Source organism: Chaetodon auriga, chromosome 23 (assembly GCF_051107435.1).
Source record: "Chaetodon auriga isolate fChaAug3 chromosome 23, fChaAug3.hap1, whole genome shotgun sequence".
NCBI lineage: Eukaryota > Metazoa > Chordata > Actinopteri > Chaetodontiformes > Chaetodontidae > Chaetodon > Chaetodon auriga.
In genome coordinates this window covers 8,966,169-8,983,811 of record NC_135096.1, presented here as the reverse complement: position 1 = coordinate 8,983,811, position 17,643 = coordinate 8,966,169, and the positions used below count along the sequence as shown (strand labels likewise).

General features: G+C 43.9%; 4 protein-coding genes and 1 non-coding gene across 6 annotated transcripts; 3 read left to right on the top strand and 2 right to left on the bottom strand.

Moving 5' to 3' along the window:
• tgds (TDP-glucose 4,6-dehydratase) lies at window positions 1-3,501 on the bottom strand. 2 transcript variants are annotated; one of them, XM_076723151.1, is made up of 12 exons: window positions 3,240-3,501; window positions 2,745-2,811; window positions 2,507-2,575; window positions 2,319-2,409; window positions 2,067-2,215; window positions 1,875-1,973; window positions 1,699-1,758; window positions 1,571-1,614; window positions 1,292-1,457; window positions 1,132-1,187; window positions 760-857; window positions 1-627 (listed from the first exon to the last, which is right to left on the bottom strand). In XM_076723151.1, exons 1-12 carry the CDS (start codon window positions 3,284-3,286, stop codon window positions 533-535), a joined length of 1,041 nt encoding a protein of 346 aa, XP_076579266.1. In that variant the 5' UTR covers window positions 3,287-3,501; the 3' UTR covers window positions 1-532. The 2 variants fall into 2 exon arrangements, with proteins under 2 accessions (XP_076579266.1, XP_076579265.1); XM_076723150.1 differs by having other exon boundaries at window positions 1,571-1,758; window positions 3,240-3,484.
• A 450-nt stretch (window positions 3,502-3,951) lies between these two features.
• On the top strand, window positions 3,952-8,786 carry gpr180 (G protein-coupled receptor 180). Its single transcript, XM_076724151.1, has 11 exons — window positions 3,952-4,166; window positions 4,553-4,696; window positions 4,806-4,900; window positions 5,043-5,148; window positions 5,331-5,511; window positions 5,729-5,778; window positions 5,962-6,119; window positions 6,258-6,455; window positions 6,544-6,621; window positions 6,703-7,798; window positions 7,907-8,786. The coding sequence occupies exons 1-10, from the start codon at window positions 4,028-4,030 to the stop codon at window positions 6,856-6,858; spliced, it is 1,305 nt and encodes a 434-aa protein (XP_076580266.1). The 5' UTR covers window positions 3,952-4,027; the 3' UTR covers window positions 6,859-7,798; window positions 7,907-8,786.
• Window positions 8,787-10,035: 1,249 nt separating this feature from the next.
• On the bottom strand, window positions 10,036-10,117 carry trnas-cga (transfer RNA serine (anticodon CGA)). The gene has a single exon. It is a non-coding gene; the product is annotated as a tRNA-Ser (tRNA).
• A 408-nt stretch (window positions 10,118-10,525) lies between these two features.
• Window positions 10,526-12,282, top strand: smim11 (small integral membrane protein 11). Its single transcript, XM_076723744.1, has 3 exons — window positions 10,526-10,620; window positions 11,212-11,415; window positions 11,629-12,282. Exons 1-2 carry the CDS (start codon window positions 10,606-10,608, stop codon window positions 11,398-11,400), a joined length of 204 nt encoding a protein of 67 aa, XP_076579859.1. The 5' UTR covers window positions 10,526-10,605; the 3' UTR covers window positions 11,401-11,415; window positions 11,629-12,282.
• Window positions 12,283-14,114: 1,832 nt separating this feature from the next.
• Window positions 14,115-17,643, top strand: LOC143316166 (uncharacterized). Its single transcript, XM_076723936.1, has 9 exons — window positions 14,115-14,825; window positions 15,120-15,292; window positions 15,483-15,630; window positions 15,766-15,914; window positions 15,991-16,136; window positions 16,364-16,461; window positions 16,548-16,712; window positions 16,876-16,938; window positions 17,039-17,643. The coding sequence occupies exons 1-9, from the start codon at window positions 14,732-14,734 to the stop codon at window positions 17,197-17,199; spliced, it is 1,197 nt and encodes a 398-aa protein (XP_076580051.1). The 5' UTR covers window positions 14,115-14,731; the 3' UTR covers window positions 17,200-17,643.

Below are 17,643 nucleotides of genomic sequence, written 5' to 3'. Positions count from 1 at the left end.
GAACGTATTAAAATCATCTTTATTTGCAGTTAAATACATTTCACAGAATTATATGAAACACACCTGCAGTTCCCTTCTCATCCTTTTTTTTCCCTTGAGTATCTTAAATCTAACCAAAATCCTTGTGCTGATGCTGCAGTTTGACACATGGCAGCGATGGATGAAGCCGCATCACACTTGACTTTTCAGTCTCCTGAATGAATTTGCATGCTGGTCAGTTGTTTCTTGTATTTTTCAGCCTTAAACATCTAAACTTGGCGCTTAAAAATTCATATTGAGCAAAATAAGACCACTTGTCAGCATTGGCTGAATCAGTTATTCATATAAAGGTAAAGTGCATTGATTTCCAGGGGAAGGTTTGGCTGCCGGAGGCTCTGCCGGGCATTTCAAGGCCTGTTGGTCCAACAATCATTTAGAGACAGAAAACAGACAGTTCATATGCTCAGTGTTTGGGAGTTGAGCTGTAAATCAGCCAGAAAAGCCTGAAATAAAGTCACTGCTCCAGGAAGCAGCAGGGCACAGATGAGCCCGCTCATTTGCTGGTCGCTTTTTCAAGCTCGTCTGTGATTGGTCCTTGGTTCTCAGTGGAGTCTGACCAGAAGTCTGGGTTGTCTTCATACCATTTGACTAAAAGACACACACGCAAAAGAATTAATAGCACACATTATACAGAGGGAACCATCACATTTCTCTTCATCTGCTTCTATTTATATTCACTTAAAGAGACAGTACGCCTTTTGCGGATGGAAGCTACTGTACCAGTCCGTCTGATGCCTTCAGGCCAGGACACCTGAACTCTCCATCCCAGCTGCTGCAGCTTCTCACATTTGATGGGATAGCGCAGGTCAACGCGTGGCCTGCAGAGCAAAGGTCGAAGGTCAGTGCTTGATGTTTCAGATGTGAATAAGTGAAGGAAGCAGTGATCGTAACCTAACTGAATCAGACAGGAAATGTCATCTGCTTATCAAGCTTTTGACGTGTTTGGGTTTCCAACAACTCGATAAGCCCCAAGAGGAAAACATGAACCCGTCCGTCACCACTGCACTGCTTAAACTGTCCCATTGGACTGAGCAAGGTTTAAACACCTTTTAAGGTTGTAATACTTCCATCTTCCTGCATTAGTTTACTCACCTGTCCGGCACAAACTCAAGCCAATCGTTCACCTCAGAGTCTGGCACATTCTTGACCTAAAAAACAGTTTTCAGAAGTGTTAAACACACCTTTCCTCTTTGCAGTCACTTCCATGTATTCCCCTATATGTTTGAATTAAGAGATCAGTTCCTAAACCCACCATCTGAACAAGTTCCCTGGCCAGTTGCGTGATGGGAATCTCACAGTTTGTTCCAACATTGTAGATTTCTCCCACAATCCCTCTCTCCAGAACCAGCAGGAAGGCGTCGATGGCGTCATCCACAAACAGGAAATGGCGGGATGTCGGGAGGGTTCCCTGGATGGTGCTGCGGCACAGGTGAGACTTTAAGGAACGAGTGTCAAGGAAATCCTGCAGCGGGATGGTAACGACAATGTCTGACAGCAGAACCCTTTCAAAATAAAGTTCAGACAAACCTACCATTTCTTGTTCATTTGCAAGAGGGTGAGAAACCTCGGGATGACCTGAAAGATCGAGAGGATGATTACTGTGTGATGCTGTGGTGTCGATTTTAGTGTGAATAACATCTTGTTTATCCGGTGCAGCACCTTCTCAGTGTACTGCCTGGGCCCGTAGATGTTGTTGCTTCTGGTAATGATGATGGGAAACTGTTAACAGATCAACAGAGCAGTATTTCACACACAAAGATTCATTATCTGCAGCCCTTTTCAAGGCGTGTGTTCAGTTTCAGATCATTTCTTAAAAACCTGTTCATTCATGGCACCTTATATTTATCCCAGTAGGATCTGACCAGATACTCTGCTGCTGCTTTAGTGGCAGAGTATGGGTTGGAGGGCCTCACTGGACTGCTCTCATCAAACACCTGCAGAGAGCAAACACCCAGTGTACACGTCACTAAACGCCTCAAAAACCCCTCATGTCCACCCAACAATCAGCTGAGCCGCTGCTCTCTGACCTCGTCCAGACTGGGTCCGTACACTTCATCCGTGCTGACGTAGATGAAGCGCTGCGGGTGGCGTCGGGCCTGATGGGCGGCTCCCAGTAAAACCCTGGTTCCATCTATGTTGACGCGCTGAAAGGTCGATGGGGTTTCAAAAGACGACTCTGAGCGAAGGAAAGGGAAATGAACGACGACGTCAGAGGTCAGTACTCGTGACTTGACTGAACTGGGCCTGATAAATGAACAGAAAAGTAAAATCAGCCTTACCGACATGCGTTTTGGCCGCCAGGTGAAAGATCACATCTATGTTTTCTGTGTTGAAAATGTGATTTACCAGCCGTGAGTTACACACATCTCCCTGTTGAGGAAACAGGGATTTAAATCATTACACAAAGCTCTTTTAGCTGAGATCACGATGTCAGAGGTCACTTCTTCTCGAAGTCAGGAGCTCTCACTCTGATAAAGGTGTAGTTCGCTCTGTCCTCAACACTCTCCAGACTCCTGGGGCTGCAGCAGTAATCCAACTGGAAGAAATCAGACAATACACACGAGATCAAGCCACTTTTTTTAACATGCAATACCTGCTCACAGTGTTGGATTAGCTCAGAAACAGAGTGATAGAGTCACACCTATCCATTTCTTGTGGACAAGGACAATGTCAGCCACGTATATACACACAGAGGGAAGACTTACATTGTCAAGGTTAATAATTCTCCAGTCAGGATGTCTGTGGACCAGTGAACTCACAAGATGGGAGCCTCTGGAGAGACAGATGTGGAGGTGGAGAGACGCATGAGGACAAACACGACAGAGGACAGAGGAGTCATTTCATGTCCTGCACTTTTCACAGGTCTTCTCACTCAGGAGCATGATCTGAAACATCTTGCAGTTTTAAAAACAGTAAATGTATCGGGCATTGCAACGCTATAGTAAAGTAAGATAAATATTTTTGTCCCCTCTGCCATAACGGTGCTGGATCTATTGCCTGTTAATAACAAAGTACTATGTATGTATCCCAAAATAACGGAGGAAAAGCTGATAGATTGGCTTTAGCTGCTTTCGTGTAACATTAGTAACTGAAGAGCAAGAGAAGTCGTTGCCTTATGAAAGTGAACTATTGTATAATAATAGACTATAGAACAGTTGTACTTATTTGTCGATGTGTAGCTATTCATTAGATGAGCTCACATGAATCCAGAGCCTCCAGTCACAAGAACAGTCCTGTTGAAATCCATCCTCTGGTTAGCAACACTGACCAGCAGCTGTCAAATCAAATTAAGCTCTCCTATAGATATAATAACGACATCTTTATCGTTTTATAGGCCCGCTGACAAACTGGTAATACAGGTAGGTTAGTATAGAAGTTCCCTATTTCCTGCAGTACAGTGGCTGCATTGTATGATGCGCGACCGTCGTCGGCCGTCTCATTTTACGGCAGTGTTGACACGTTGAAAATGGGCGGGACATTTAATCGCATGTACACAGGTTTCTGTTCTCTGATTGGTTGTATAATATGATGGCATGAAATACGCACTGTTTCATTGTGTGAACCCCAAATCAATCAACGTGTCAACACCGCCCACTAAAAAGGGAACAGTGTCAAGTGAGCTGTAATAAATATGTAACGTCCGGAAATTATTTTCAAAATAATAGTGTTTAGTTAACATATTTTGTCGAAATGTATTTGGGATCGTAACAAGTACATGTTTCTCCTTGGTTTACATATTTTTTATTTGCTAAAGTCACGTACTACTGTTCAAAACCTTATCTATACCAAACTATAAAGCATACATTCAGGAGAATTTTTTTTTTCTTTTTTATTGTTTTTTACTTGAGGCCGAACTACATAGTTTCCGGTCACATCCTGTGTAACTTTGAATGACTTGACGCAGCTGATTTACTTCTGGCTTCGTGGCTCATTGAATTGGACTGCTAACGTGTATTTGTCGATAACGTTAAAGTGCACTAGGGAAAAAATGTCGTATTTATTAGCCACATTTATCGCTGTGGTGCTGCTCAGTTCGGAGGCTTTTGGGAAAACTGTGACGGGACACTTCAAGAGCGAAGTAGCGAGACAGCAGAATGGCCAGTTCATCACTAAATTCATGTACCAAGGTAACAGTAACGATGCGGATGTGTTGCTAACGTGTCATGTCAGTAGTATCATTGGTTAGCTTATATTTAGCTTATATTAATTTTAATTTGGCGTGATGACGACGTGTTGATTAAACTCACTGTCTTCATTCCATTTCTTTTTTTTTTTTTTAATTTGCCACTGGCTCACCGGTTGGTCTAACTAGCATGTCATCATCACTTTATCTGATAATGAACTTCCTGCCCCCCCTCACCCATCCTTAGTGAGGTCAGAGGTCAGCTGATTAAAATCCATGTGATGAGGCAGACATGAAGCACACACAGTCTTTCTTACGTGGAAGGAAACGATTGCTCTCCTGATCACTCATCCGTCCAATCCCCTTGTCCTGTCTCTGCCTGTCTGTTAGGTGACAGTGGTCTGCTGGTGTGCAGGCTGGACAACTCAGCTCTGGCTACAGAGAAGGAGTCCAGGTTGCTGCTGTATCAGGACATGGACTCCGAACTGGACAGCCTGAGCTGCTCTGAGAGGCTCGCAAAAGCTCAGTTCGCCAGTAAGGACCAGCGATCACTCGAACAGGGTGATGATGCAGCTGTATTGATTTCCTCCCCTTCTTCCTCTTCTCACCTCATCTGTCTGTCCTCTTCCTCCTCCTGCTTCAGTTTCTCTCAGCGAAGAAGAACACAACCAGACGATCCCTCATCAGTCCTCACCTACAGCCTGGGTAGCCCTGTATGCTGACAGATACACGTGTCAGGTAACAGTGACATCACAGACTGCTCTGAAACTAACCCCCCCTTAAAAAAACACATCGTCAGACATTAAATCTGTGCTGAACAACATCTCCAAAGCTCAGGTTCCCCCTTTGTCTCCTGCCTGTTACCCGTCTGTCTCTCCAGGAAAGCGCAGTGATTCCGTCTCATGCTGATCTCCGTTTCACCGTCTTGCTGCTTAACGCCGACTCTGCTGGGAATCCTCTGGAGCACTTCAGTGCGGAGGAGGCAGGTCAGACATCCCGCATCACCTCAGCTGAAAGAATATCTGGGATGCAGCCTTTATTATAATTCGGCTGGTTTTATTTTCCATTTCATGCATTCTCTTTCTTCTATTTTCATCTTATTTTACATTTACTTTCTATCTCTGTTTTTATGTTAATTCTGTCTTTTCTCTGTCTGTCTCTCTCTCAGGTCTGCAGAGCTTTTACTTCCTCCTGCTGCTGGCCTACTTCATCGCCTGCTGCATCTACATCCAGCCTCTGTACCAGGCCCTGAAGAAAGGAGGCCCCATGCACACCGTCCTCAAAGTGCTGACCACGGTGCTGGCGTTACAGGGCTGCTCCGCTCTCTGCAACTACATCCACTTGGCCAGGTAGAGTTGTGAACAAAGACGAACGTTTCCTTCTCAGTGTCATTAAATTTGGAGTCCCAAAGAAGTCTCGACCTTTTCACAAGGAGAAGCGACGATTTGAGAAAGTCAGACAAAATAAACAACAGCTGCTCTCACAATGATAAATTGAATTGGTACTGTGGAGAATATGAGCCTTTGTGCTCAAGTGTTCCCTTTTCTCTCCCTTTGTGCTCTGCAGATATTCCAGAGATGGTATCGGTCTTCCACTGATGGGCAGTCTGGCTGAGTGTATGTCCCTCTTTCTTAAAAATGTCCTGTCTTTCTCTCTTTGTTCATATCTGCTTCTGAAGTTCGATTTAGTTCGAAGAGGAACTTAACTGTCTGATTGCTTCAGATTGGCACAGAAACAGACCAGAAATGAACTGTTCTGTTATGTGTCCTCTTCTTTTCCACTACCTGCTCCCTGTGCAGTCTGGGATATGGTGTCCCAGGTGTCCATGCTGTACATGCTGCTGAGTCTGTGTATGGGCTGGACTCTGAGCCGAGGCAGGAAGCCTCAGTCCAGACCTCTGCAGTGGGAACAGTCTCCGGCTTCCACGGCCGTCGCTGTCGGTGGAGTTGTCACACAGGTACGCAGGATTGTACCAAACCATTGTTAAACCAACTTTTTATTTGAATTTTAGTGGCAATGAATGAATTGCTACGGTTTGAAACTTTCAAGAGTCACAGAATAACAATAGTTGCGAGTGAAACGATGTCATTTTCAGGGAGTGTTGCTGCTGTGGGAGCAGTATTCAGAATTTGAGAGTGAACATCACAGCTACCATGCCCAGCAGAGCCTGGCAGGACTCCTCCTCATGGCTCTGAGAGTGATCCTGGCCCTCCTGCTGGCCTCTGTCCTCTACCAGATCATCTCCACTGAGAGGAGCACCCTGAAGAGAGACTTCTACCTCTCCTTCGCGAAGGTAAGTGCACAGTACACGAACACATCCTCCAGACTAATATTGGCCTGCAGTTCTTCAGGTGGTGTGGTCTGCCTTGTGCTCTCTGCAGGGATGCTTCCTGTGGTTCCTCTGCCACCCCGTCCTCTTCCTCATGTCGGTTATCTTCAACGAGCACCAGCAGGAGAAGGTTCAAACAAATCACATTTTACTCGAAGCACCACCACACACTGACACGTTCATTAATCAGTCTGAGCTTCCCTCTCTGTAGGTGGTGACTATAGGTGTGATCCTGTGCCAGTCCATCTCCATGGTGATCCTCTACCAGCTCTTCCTGTCTCGCTCTCTCTACTGGGAGGTCTCCTCCCTCTCCTCCGTGTCTCTGCCTCTCACCATGTCCAGGACAAACCACAGGGGGCGCTACTGAGCACATCCACTGCAGTCCTTCTCCTGATCACCATGAGCGAGGGGAGAGCACGCAGCGACACCGAGGCTTCTCCTCCCGTGACCTCCCGCCGTGTCAGAGGAGGGAGAGCATGAAGACGGAGCAGAGAAGATGCTGGAGTGCTGCAGGGATTGTTCGCCGTTGCTGGTACTGTTTGTTGGGAGAATAGTAATAACCACTAATAAGGAAGATACCAGGGAACTATGGCAGGGACCACAGAATGACCAGAGGAAGATATTTACAGCAACACCCTACCTCGAGTATTTACAGTATTTATTGGAGGGCCAAGGCTTTTAAGTGGTTTCTTGTGCTCTCCACAACATGCTGGATGTCATAACTAACAGCCAAAACAGACCAACACAAGCATGACCAAGATGGGTCACCAACATTTAAGAATGCACCTGCTCATGAGGTACATGTCAGGAATGAAAGCTGAAGAAAAGATAGACGCATGACAGAGACTTACTTGCCTACAGTGAGTCAGGCAGAAGGTGCAGAATCAGATGGTAGTTTGGACCTTTAGGGCACAACCCAAGACCAGCATATTTGTTGTGTCCAAAGAAACGTCTCTCCAGGGTCACACATGCTGTCTTTGCGCTCTCTGCTATAAGGATAATCCAGAGAAAAAAACAACAATCAGTGAAGAAATGAAAGAACATGTCACCCAGTGCCACAGTGGGGCTGAGCATACACACAATATTTAGTAGTTGGATCAGTGAATTGTAGGTTTTGGTCTTTTAATGTTATTTTTTTGAAAGAGAATAGATGAATAAATGGGCGGATCGGTGGGTCAGAATGTGGTAAGACGGACATGCTTCTGTGGATAAACAGATGGAAGTGGTGCTGCATGGAGTCAGATCTGTGTCAGTGTAATGGACGTGCACAGAAGGATTCACATGTGCATTTCAGGATTTAGATGCAAGTGACTCTCGCACATGAAAGCAAACCCTCTGATGTCCTCGTGTGCACTGATGATCTGACTCCATCGAGGTGGAGAGACCACTGGATTGACTTAAGAGATGGTGGATAGATATATGTAAAGATGGATATACTGAAGAATGGAAGGATGGATGAAGCTTGGACACACAGTTACAGGATTTGGTCGGGCAGACAACTAAAGAAATGGATTTTCAGTCAGCTGCATGAGGATTGGTGTACGTTGTCTTTGCATATCCACAGTGACGGTCGACAGCCAAAAGTGTCAGCGTGTGTTCCCTGTCCATCACAGATCAAGCTGTGCTTATCATTTTCAGACTTATTCCTCACTGCCAGCGTGAATATATATGAGCTGACAGCACGTGAACCTTTGAAGCCACAGACACACCTCTTCATGCATTGCACCGTGAGCCGAAGCACACGACCTGAGCTCCAAAGCTTCACTCCAGTGAAATTCCCAATTCCACACTTCTCCAGTTCTTCAGCTCTGGCCTGGTCCCCCTGTGACTTCCTGTGAGCAAGGCTCATTAAAACACGCCCAGTGGGAACAAGCATGTAGTTTCCTTTGGTGCTTTGGCACATTTTGCATGGTGGAAAATGACAATCCACTTAACAAACTGACAGCTGACACGGAGCACTGACGTATTTGTTCGTTGTATATTATAAAGAATCAGTTACTGCACAGTTTGATTTCATTGTTTCACTGAACCACATGTATCCCTTTAAATAGCTATGATTTCATCAGATTAGCAACCCCTTTTGGTTTGCTACAACCTACAGAACACTGGCAGCCAAGTGTCTGTCAGTTATACTTGAATATGAACCTCTGCTGGAGGTTTGATCATCACAAAATGTGCAATTTAATCTGTATTTAATCTTACGTTGGTGTGCAGTAAAGCAGTGCATGTGTTACCTGAGCGGTATGTTCTGTATGTGGATACGAGGGAATAAATTTTCTGGATATTTTGTTTGACAAATGTCTTTGGTTTCACTATTAGACCATAAATCCCATAGTCATGGGGCCATTTAAGAAAACTGCTGCTTTCCTTTGGAGATCTGATGTGAAGTTCAGTGTCACCTTGGCCCACATCTGCACTGCCTGCTTAAAGGAACCCAGTTCACATTTCTTCTCACAGCTGGCACACATCAGATGTGATCTATTGTGTCATACAGTCTTTTTCACTCACTTTTATCCTTTCTTCACATAACTCATTTACTTGTTTTCGTGGAAATAACAAAGTATCAAAATGATGAAACCTCTCTGATTCTTTTTGTTTCTAGAAAACTATCCCAGCTTTACTTCCACAAAGCTCGTGCTGTCTGTTGGTTGCACGGCTTGACAAAATATACTCACACCCACAACAGGCAAGCAAATGTGCAAACAGAAACATGGCTTCCAAAAACTGTACTCTGGCCACTCAAATGTAACAGTTCCTAACAATTGCTATAGGAGCTGGACGAGTAACCAATCAAACCCTCGTGTTGCGGACATGTGACTTGTGAGGTTAGGAATTGTTAAGAATTGTTAGGATTTAGTTAGGAATTGTTAGGATTTGGTTAGGAATTGTTAGGATTTAGTTAGGATTTGGTTAGGAATTGTTAGGATTTGGTTAGGAATTGTTAAGTTAGGAATTGTTAGGACTTGGTTAGAAATTGTTAGGATTTAGTTAGGAATTGTTAGGACTTGGTTAGAAATTGTTAGGATTTAGTTAGGAATTGTTAGTAGCAGGATTATGATAATATATAGCTTGCTTGTCTTGTCATGATGCAAAGGTTAGATCAGTCTGCAGGGCCTGTGAGGCAGTCAGGTTTAACTTTAAGCTTGTTTATAGTGACAGACTATACTCTCAAAGTATGTTTATAATGCTTTTCTGGGGTCTGATCTGGCCAAAATGCTAACTTTCATGATATTAAATAAAAATCAGCATAAATAATTTCAGTATTCTCTGTATTTTTTAGGCTTTATAGTGTTGAGTCCACTTCCTGTTTGTGCATGTATTTGTCAGACAGCTGCACAAGATGTATTGATGAGCCTTCAGTCTCTGCAAACTTACATATACAATAAATAGATTTGATTCAAAATTGAGATATTTTACATCCATCTGCTGTGAGGAGAACCAAATACCAAATGAGCAAAACCAAATACGGGCCCCTGACGGTGAAAGAAATAATGTTTACCTTGTATACTCTTAAATAGTAAGACAAAAATCAAAAGTAGTACTTCGTCACGAACAGGATTCGAACCTGTGCGGGGAAACCCCATTGGATTTCGAGTCCAACGCCTTAACCTCTCGGCCACCGTGACTACGCATGTGTAAATATGTGTTTCTAAAGAGTCTTATATATAAATTAACTATATACTTATACACCTAGATTTGTGTGTGTGCAGATATATATATCCAAACTATATATCCACACACACATATTATATGTATGGCAAGCCGTCCCTGTCAGAAATACGCCACATTCAGTCACGTTTCAACTTCATTACGGCGTAATGAAGTTGAAACAGTATGGCAAGCCATAGAAACGTGACTGAATGTGGCGTATGTCATTACAGCGTAATGATGTTGAATGAGACTAATATCGCGTTCATTCGAGTGCTGGAACCTTCGAGCAGGCACGAAACATTTCAAAGCTTAATCAAAGTGAGTTTGAATGCAACACAGATGACGTCCAACAGAACCTGCTTTTGATTGGTCCGTCGCTTTAAGTCCCGCCTTCTGCAAGGGGCATAATAACACCGGTTGTCTCAGTGAGTGAAGAGGAGAATTCAATACTACAGAACTTAAAATGGTCAACTGGAAGGTAAATGAGCTCAACTTTATTCTCATACAGATATTTTATGCATATGTCGTTATTAGTTAAATAGTTGTTTTGTATTTGGTTCTTTATTGATAAAACTCTGGTTGTCTCAACTGTCACTAGCATAATGCTAACGTTGCTACAGCTGGACAAGTTTGCCTGTCTCGTGTCAATTTGCCACAAACTTCACATTTAGAAAACGTTAGCTACATGGCTTTAGTAAATCGGAGTTACAGTAAAACACTGCGTCTTTCTGTGCCTTTGTTTGAGTCTGTTTTATGAGTAACTTCGCCGTGAATTGCCAGACATTGCCTGTTTGAATGACCTGTTGCAACTACAAGCCCAGAGTGCACATGGTTTGCAGCTGCTTCTCTTTCTCACAAACACTGCCTGTGACTCTCTCAGTGACCAAATTAACTCCCACCTCCCATTGAGACAGCTGAGAGGGTGGGGGGGGAGGAATCTTCTGCTACTGTTCCAGAGCTTTCTTTTCCTTTCTTTCAAAACGAAAATAGTCCTGAAACCAGAGGTTCGATGATAATTCTATCTCTGCAGACATAATTCTCCTCACACATAAACTCTGCTCACCCTCAGGCTTTGGACAATGTCCCTGTCCTCCTGTACATCCTGGCACTGAAGACACTCCTGCTGTGTTTGGCGTTCGCCGGGGTGAAGATCTACCAGGGTAAGAAAGCAGAGGAGGCCCTGAAGAAGCAGCAGGCTGAGAAGAGGAGGCTCGCCCAGCAGACCCAGGAGCTCATCGACAACAAGAAGGAAGACTGACGCTGCTGCACACAGGTACTGTCGACACTATTAATCCTTCAAAAATGTCTCTCCAATGGTTGGCATTTATTGTATTAACTAGACCATTTCACCTGCTAGTACTGCTTGTTGCATGAATATGAACATGTGAGACCCCCAGCTTTTTGGTCTTAGTAGTCATTTTCAAATAGAACATCCCATCATCAAAATATGAGGTCAGTCAGTCTCAATCACTTCTCTCTTCTCCAGGGAGGCAAGTTACTGACCTGAGTAACAGCCCACTTTCTCCAAATATGAGCCAGATGTCCATCAGCAGGCGGACTTTCCTGTGCTTCAGGAAGGCGTCTGTGGTTCCCGCGCCAGGACTCTTCACCACATCAGTTTTGTACATATCTTGTGTAACTGTTTGACTGAACCAGGTTTTTTTGAAGATGAAACCATGTGGACTCTTGGACGTGAGACAGAGATGAGGGACTATTTAGTCTTTTAAGCAGTGATGACCTCAGTGAAAGAACCACAGCGGGCTCAGCATCGACTTAACATTTCCTACACATCCACCCATTTCTGGGTTTCTCCGCTTCCCCAAACATCTTCTGCCTTGTGTGTCTGTCATCCAGGCAGCAACATTTGAGTCAGCTTCACTTTGTATGCCAGAATAGGAGGAAGATCAAAGCCTGGCTTATTTATACAAGCACAGCGTGCTATTCATTTTATAATATTCTTTGTAAATGTTGAACCAGCTTCATGGCTGATTTTTTAAATTATATTCAATCATGTCTTCAGCATTCTACAATGCTGTTCTCTCCCACACTGTTCACCCATCCACCCTGTTTGTTCTTTGACTTAAATGTCACTCAGTGGTTTCACTCCCCAGTCCATTATAAATAAAAGTGATTCTTCATCCCTCCTGCTCTTCTCCTCCACTTTAACAAGTTCACAGCACCTGATATTCCCAGCTGTCTCCCATCAAATACTAACCAGACCTGACCTGTTGAGCTTTTGAGATCTGGTTCAGGTTGTAGGTTCAGATCAACACTACAAACCCATGAGACCACATGCAGCTCCTCAAAGAACTCTCCAACACACTGCACCTGAGAAACAGGGTAAAGAAAGAGGTTTATGCAATCATGAGACTTTTCAAAGGGGGTTTGGATCACAGCTGACAGCATGCCAGTATTAATGCTGGATGGGGGAAGCATGCGTCATGTCACTGTACCACCACTGTGTGGCAGGAATGCACTCAGGACACAAGGGTTCCACCTAATAATGATTGCTGTAGACTCTACTGTACACAAACACATGGTAAGTTAGTCAATGAAAACATATGAAATAATATGAAACAATAGAAAAAGTGGTGTATTTCAACATACCTAAAACATTAATATTTCTGACTTGCGGCCCACAAGGTGGTGGTGACAATATCATGAGAGAGTGACCTCAAGTGAGCACACACAAACCTGGCGCATCTAGCGCATGCTGCGTTCACAAACAAGAAAAACAGCCACTACAAAGAATTCACTCTTTTACAAAACCAGTCTAAGTGTAACTGACAAAGTCAAATTTTCCAGTCTGTGATTATCCCACAGTGTGCAGAATAGGTGCTAAATGGAGTACATGGATACAGCAGGTCAAAGGTCAAACAGCAGGATGCTGTGGGATCAATTGTACGGTTTCCTTTTTGTTCCTCTCTGGAGATACATGTGTAACATCTTGGAGGACTTACACACAGAACGGCGTTGTGGGTGACTGTAGAGGCCTGCAGAGGAGCTAACATGCCAAAGGTTGAACAGATATGAGTGTACACGTGCTAACAAGACAGGGGAAACTAATAACAAGAGTTCAGACAGTAAGGTCAATAAACACACACACATAAACCTACCAGTGATACTTACAACAACACAAAAACTGAGGATTTTAACAACTTTTTGGTTAAAACTTTGCCTGTTCTGTTTTTTGTCCATGGGGCCTGAATGCATCATCAGTGAGTGTCCCTGTAGATACACATGTGGTGGAGCCCGACAGGCAGCACCGGCCTTGTGCCTTCTAAAATTTCAGAAAACCGATCTGATCTGTGTGCACATCTCCCTTCTCTACTGTATACAGAGCGGAAAATGAAAATTACTATCACCTTGCCCACGCCCGATGAAATACTTATTTTTGTTTCTATTGGTGGTTGTGTGCACATATAGTATCTTCATGAAGACATCTCATTCACGCACTACAAACACAGACACTGAGCTTTCTATTTTAAGTCAGTCCTTACTCGCCTGAGTGTTGATTCATCTATGCATTTGTGAGGTTATAGTCCACTGGCCTTACATGACATATGTAATTTTATTTTATTTGAGTGTTATTTCATCCCACAAATGTTCACATCTCAAGGATAATTGGATTTTTGTCTTACTGACTGTATTTCTGTGTGTTCTGTTGAAACAAGTACTGGTCCTGTTGCCACACTGTAAACTACATTTCTCCAAAAGTGCACTCCAAATGCTTCTTGCGCACATCGAATTCCTCAGTATGGACAAGTGAGAATGCTGCCACGTGCCTCTTGGTGTCTGGTTCCCATGTGCAGGTTGCCAACTAAGCACAATGTGGAAGTCTTGTGCGGTGTCATTTACTCTGAGGTGCAAGTGAGCTGTAAGTTAAATGGAACCTGTTTAAAAAAAAATTGAGTGGGGCTCTTGAGCCAACCATTTGCCACTTTCAGCCAACTAGGGCAGTAAAAACTCTATTTAAGCTGAGTTGCATGTTAAACCTATTTTGTATTGCAATCAAATTCATGAGCTGATTGTGTTGAGGAGGAAGTGCAATTGAAGCATGTGTTCGTTAAAGGGAAAAACATGAATTTTTGGGGAAAGGGAGCAAAATAGACCATGAGAAACTCAACATTTGTCCCCAGTTCCTGCTGTGTGTCTGTGATACTTTCTTGTTGCTGATCCGCCCATTACAACATGCTTTTGAGTCGTTTGCAACATAATGGCGATATCTCCCACAGCGCTTGAATGCGTCATCCGGCGCTGCAAAGATTTAAAGGTTGAGACGGGACTGCAGCCACCTGCGTTTATCTGAAACACACAGAGTTGAGGCATCCTCTGGCTGCAGTCTTCTCCTCTCAGTGGATTATTTCATTTCTTTTCAAGAAGACAAGTCTGTGTTTCACCTGTTGCTCTTCCTCCAACGACGCAAAGGTGCGAGCGTACAATCAGAAACAAACGTTGAAACTTTTGGAAGTGGTTTTGGAACAGTTTAAGAATGATTTGACGAGGAAAGCCATTGCTTGGAGACTTGTATCATTTCATTTTCCTGTCAAGAGTTTAAATCAGCTCACAGTCTGTTCACTGAATCCTGAATGAGGCTTTTCTGTTGCAGCACTTTATTTGGAGGGATGAGGGTTCCTGTGTGCGTTCTGCTGATGTGTCTTCAGTGTGGAGAGGTCTGCCATGGTGAGTCTTTATTTTTAGGAACATTTAAACCTTTGACTTTCGTAGCATTGTTTCAAACAAAATTGATTTTCAGATTGGAGTAGATTTGGCTTAATGACACATCTACTGTGTCCTTCTCATCGCTTCCTTCTGCTCTATGGAAACTCAAAGGGTTCAGTAAAATGTGCAGAAATATAAGTATGAAACAAGATTTAAAGATTTAAAATATAGCACTGAGACAATAATGTGTGAGATGATTTAAATTATTTTGGAATTATTTTTTTCTGTCTTGTATGTCTGTCACTTCCTGTCCAGCCATTCATGCAGTGGAGATGGTGAGCCTTCAGGTGGAGTTCGGGGGGTCCGTCCTCCTGCCCTGTAATGGTTCAGCCTACCTGGAGGAGGACGGGGGTGTCCAGTGGGAGGCGATGGGGGAGGATGTGGCGATTTTGCTGGGAGGAGAGTTGAGACAGGGGGACAAATTTAAGGTTAGTGCTGTCATTCTTTTATTTGTAGTCTGGAATCTACAGCAGTTCAATCAAGTCTGCTTTGTTTTATTGGAGTGCTGGTACATGATAAATCAAAGAGACGTGTGAACAAACTCCTCTTGAACAAGCTGCAAGCCCAGACGAGATGGAAAATTTTAATTTGGGATTTACAGTCTCATAATTCCTCCAGGGCCGGGTCCAGTTGCCCTCAGAGGAGAAGCTCAGGGAAGGAGACTGGTCTGTGGTCCTCGAGCACACGATACTGAGCGACACTGACATGTACCAGTGCATTTTGCAAGGAAGGAAAACCATCTCAACAGTGTGGCTCACAGTCAAGGGTGAGTTGGGGAGATGTGCAAGACTAACTTCATGTCTGCTCTGGCTGTGTTTTGTGCTTTTATCATATTTTGCTTCTTTTTCTTCTTCTTCATGTGTGCTGACTGGTTGCCGCTTTCTCTGCTTCTCCTCCAAAGCACCCCATGTTGAGCGCTCCCTAGTGGTGCCTGCGGGTGACATGGTGGATCTGCCATGCTATATTCAGATCTCCAGAAGACAGTCCATCAAGGATTTGCAAGTCTGGTGGACCAAGAACGGCAGCAATATAGTTTCAACACAAAAGGAGGTACTTTATACTGCAACTTGTCTTCCGTCATCAGAGTCTTCTCCATCAACACCCGATCATCTCTTTCCACTGACAGGCTTTGTTCCCGACGGCTGCGGTGTCTGATTCTGAGGAGATATCTCGGGTTGAACTATCTGGTGACATTAAAGGAGAATTTCATCTTTCCATAAGTCCAGCAGTGATGAGCGACAATGGAGAATATCGCTGTTTGTATAAAACCAGGTACTCTCATCAGGCTGCTTTATCTGCAAAATTAAAAGGTTATTTTGGACCCGAGAGACCAGGATTCATGTGAAACCTGAAGCAACTGAAGGGAGAACAGATACATAATACAAAATTCATCATGAATAGCAGTTGTGCTCTTCTGGTGATAAATATGCCTGTGATAGATATAATATAAAAAATATGCTGAAATTATTTTGACCATGCATTTTCTATTATATTTTCAGGGACTCTGATGATCCCAGACCTGGAATACCAGAGAGCATCACACTGACAGTGCTGGAAAACCCGAAGATAAACCATAAGACAAACCCTACAGATACTGGTAATCTATTCTTATTCTTCCAACGACACATTTTTTCACAGACAACAAGTGTGTCATACTAATCAGTTGTTGTTACTTTTCTAAAGATTTTGGCCGTATTTTAGAGACAACCTCAGCATCAGAGAGCTGGGCCAGTACATCACACTGGCTTGTAAAACCTCAGACAGAAGAGGTGGCTGACGTTGAAACCACTGAATCCCCTCTTGATCTCCTAACTGTTCTCCTGGAAGATTCCACACCGCCGAGTAAAGGTGAACCTCGCTCAGCAGAAATGTGCAGCAAATACCTGCTTTTTCTTTCTCTGGTCGTGTTGTGTTTTGTCTGTTAATGTGTCTTATTGCAGTGCTTTGAGCTGTCAGGGCTACATGTGACCCTCACACATCATTTCATGTTCATTTTCTGATGTTTTTCTAGTAATGACAGAGCCACAGCCAATGGAAGCCTTTGAGGAGACGGTGACGTCACTCCCAGAGGAAGGTGAGCATCCACACATGATGTTTCATCATTATTGTCTGTCATTATCACGCACAAACATAATGCTGCTGTCATTTTAACGGGCAAGATTCTCCCCATCCAGCTACCCCCCCTCCTCCACCCCTCCTTCAAGGCACCCCAGAGACATCAGCTGAGTCTCTCCAGTGGGACACTCTCCCATGGATTCGGATTGGACTCATCGCCGGAGTCTTGCTGGTGACCACGGCCGTCCTGTGTGTTCTGGGAGCTCTACGGCAAATATGACAGATGAAGCAGGGTGGCTGGATTCCCCCCTCTGCCATTCAGCTGCAGTTTAAAGGGTTTGAGTGGGCTTCTGAGCTGGGGGAACAAGGAGGAGCTTTCTTAGTTGAAGCAAGGAGCTGTGGTTGGATTCACCACGGAGGATCTGGGATTTGAATGTAAAGCTATTAAGTCCATATTTACAAGCTCAGATTCCTCCAAGGACTCTAAATAACAGAGAGTATGAAGAAACAGCACAAGCCATATATCAATCCTTGAGTGTTTGTTACTGTAAAAATATTTGTGATGCCGTTGGGAGGAGGACCCAAGTCCAGATGAAGGCTATGTTGATGTACTGATTATGCAGGAAAGCTCTACATGGTGGATGTTTTTGAGGACTCAGGACCTTAAACTGCCCCTTGTTTATCCCTGACAATGTGGCCATGTTGTTTGTAAGACACAACACCA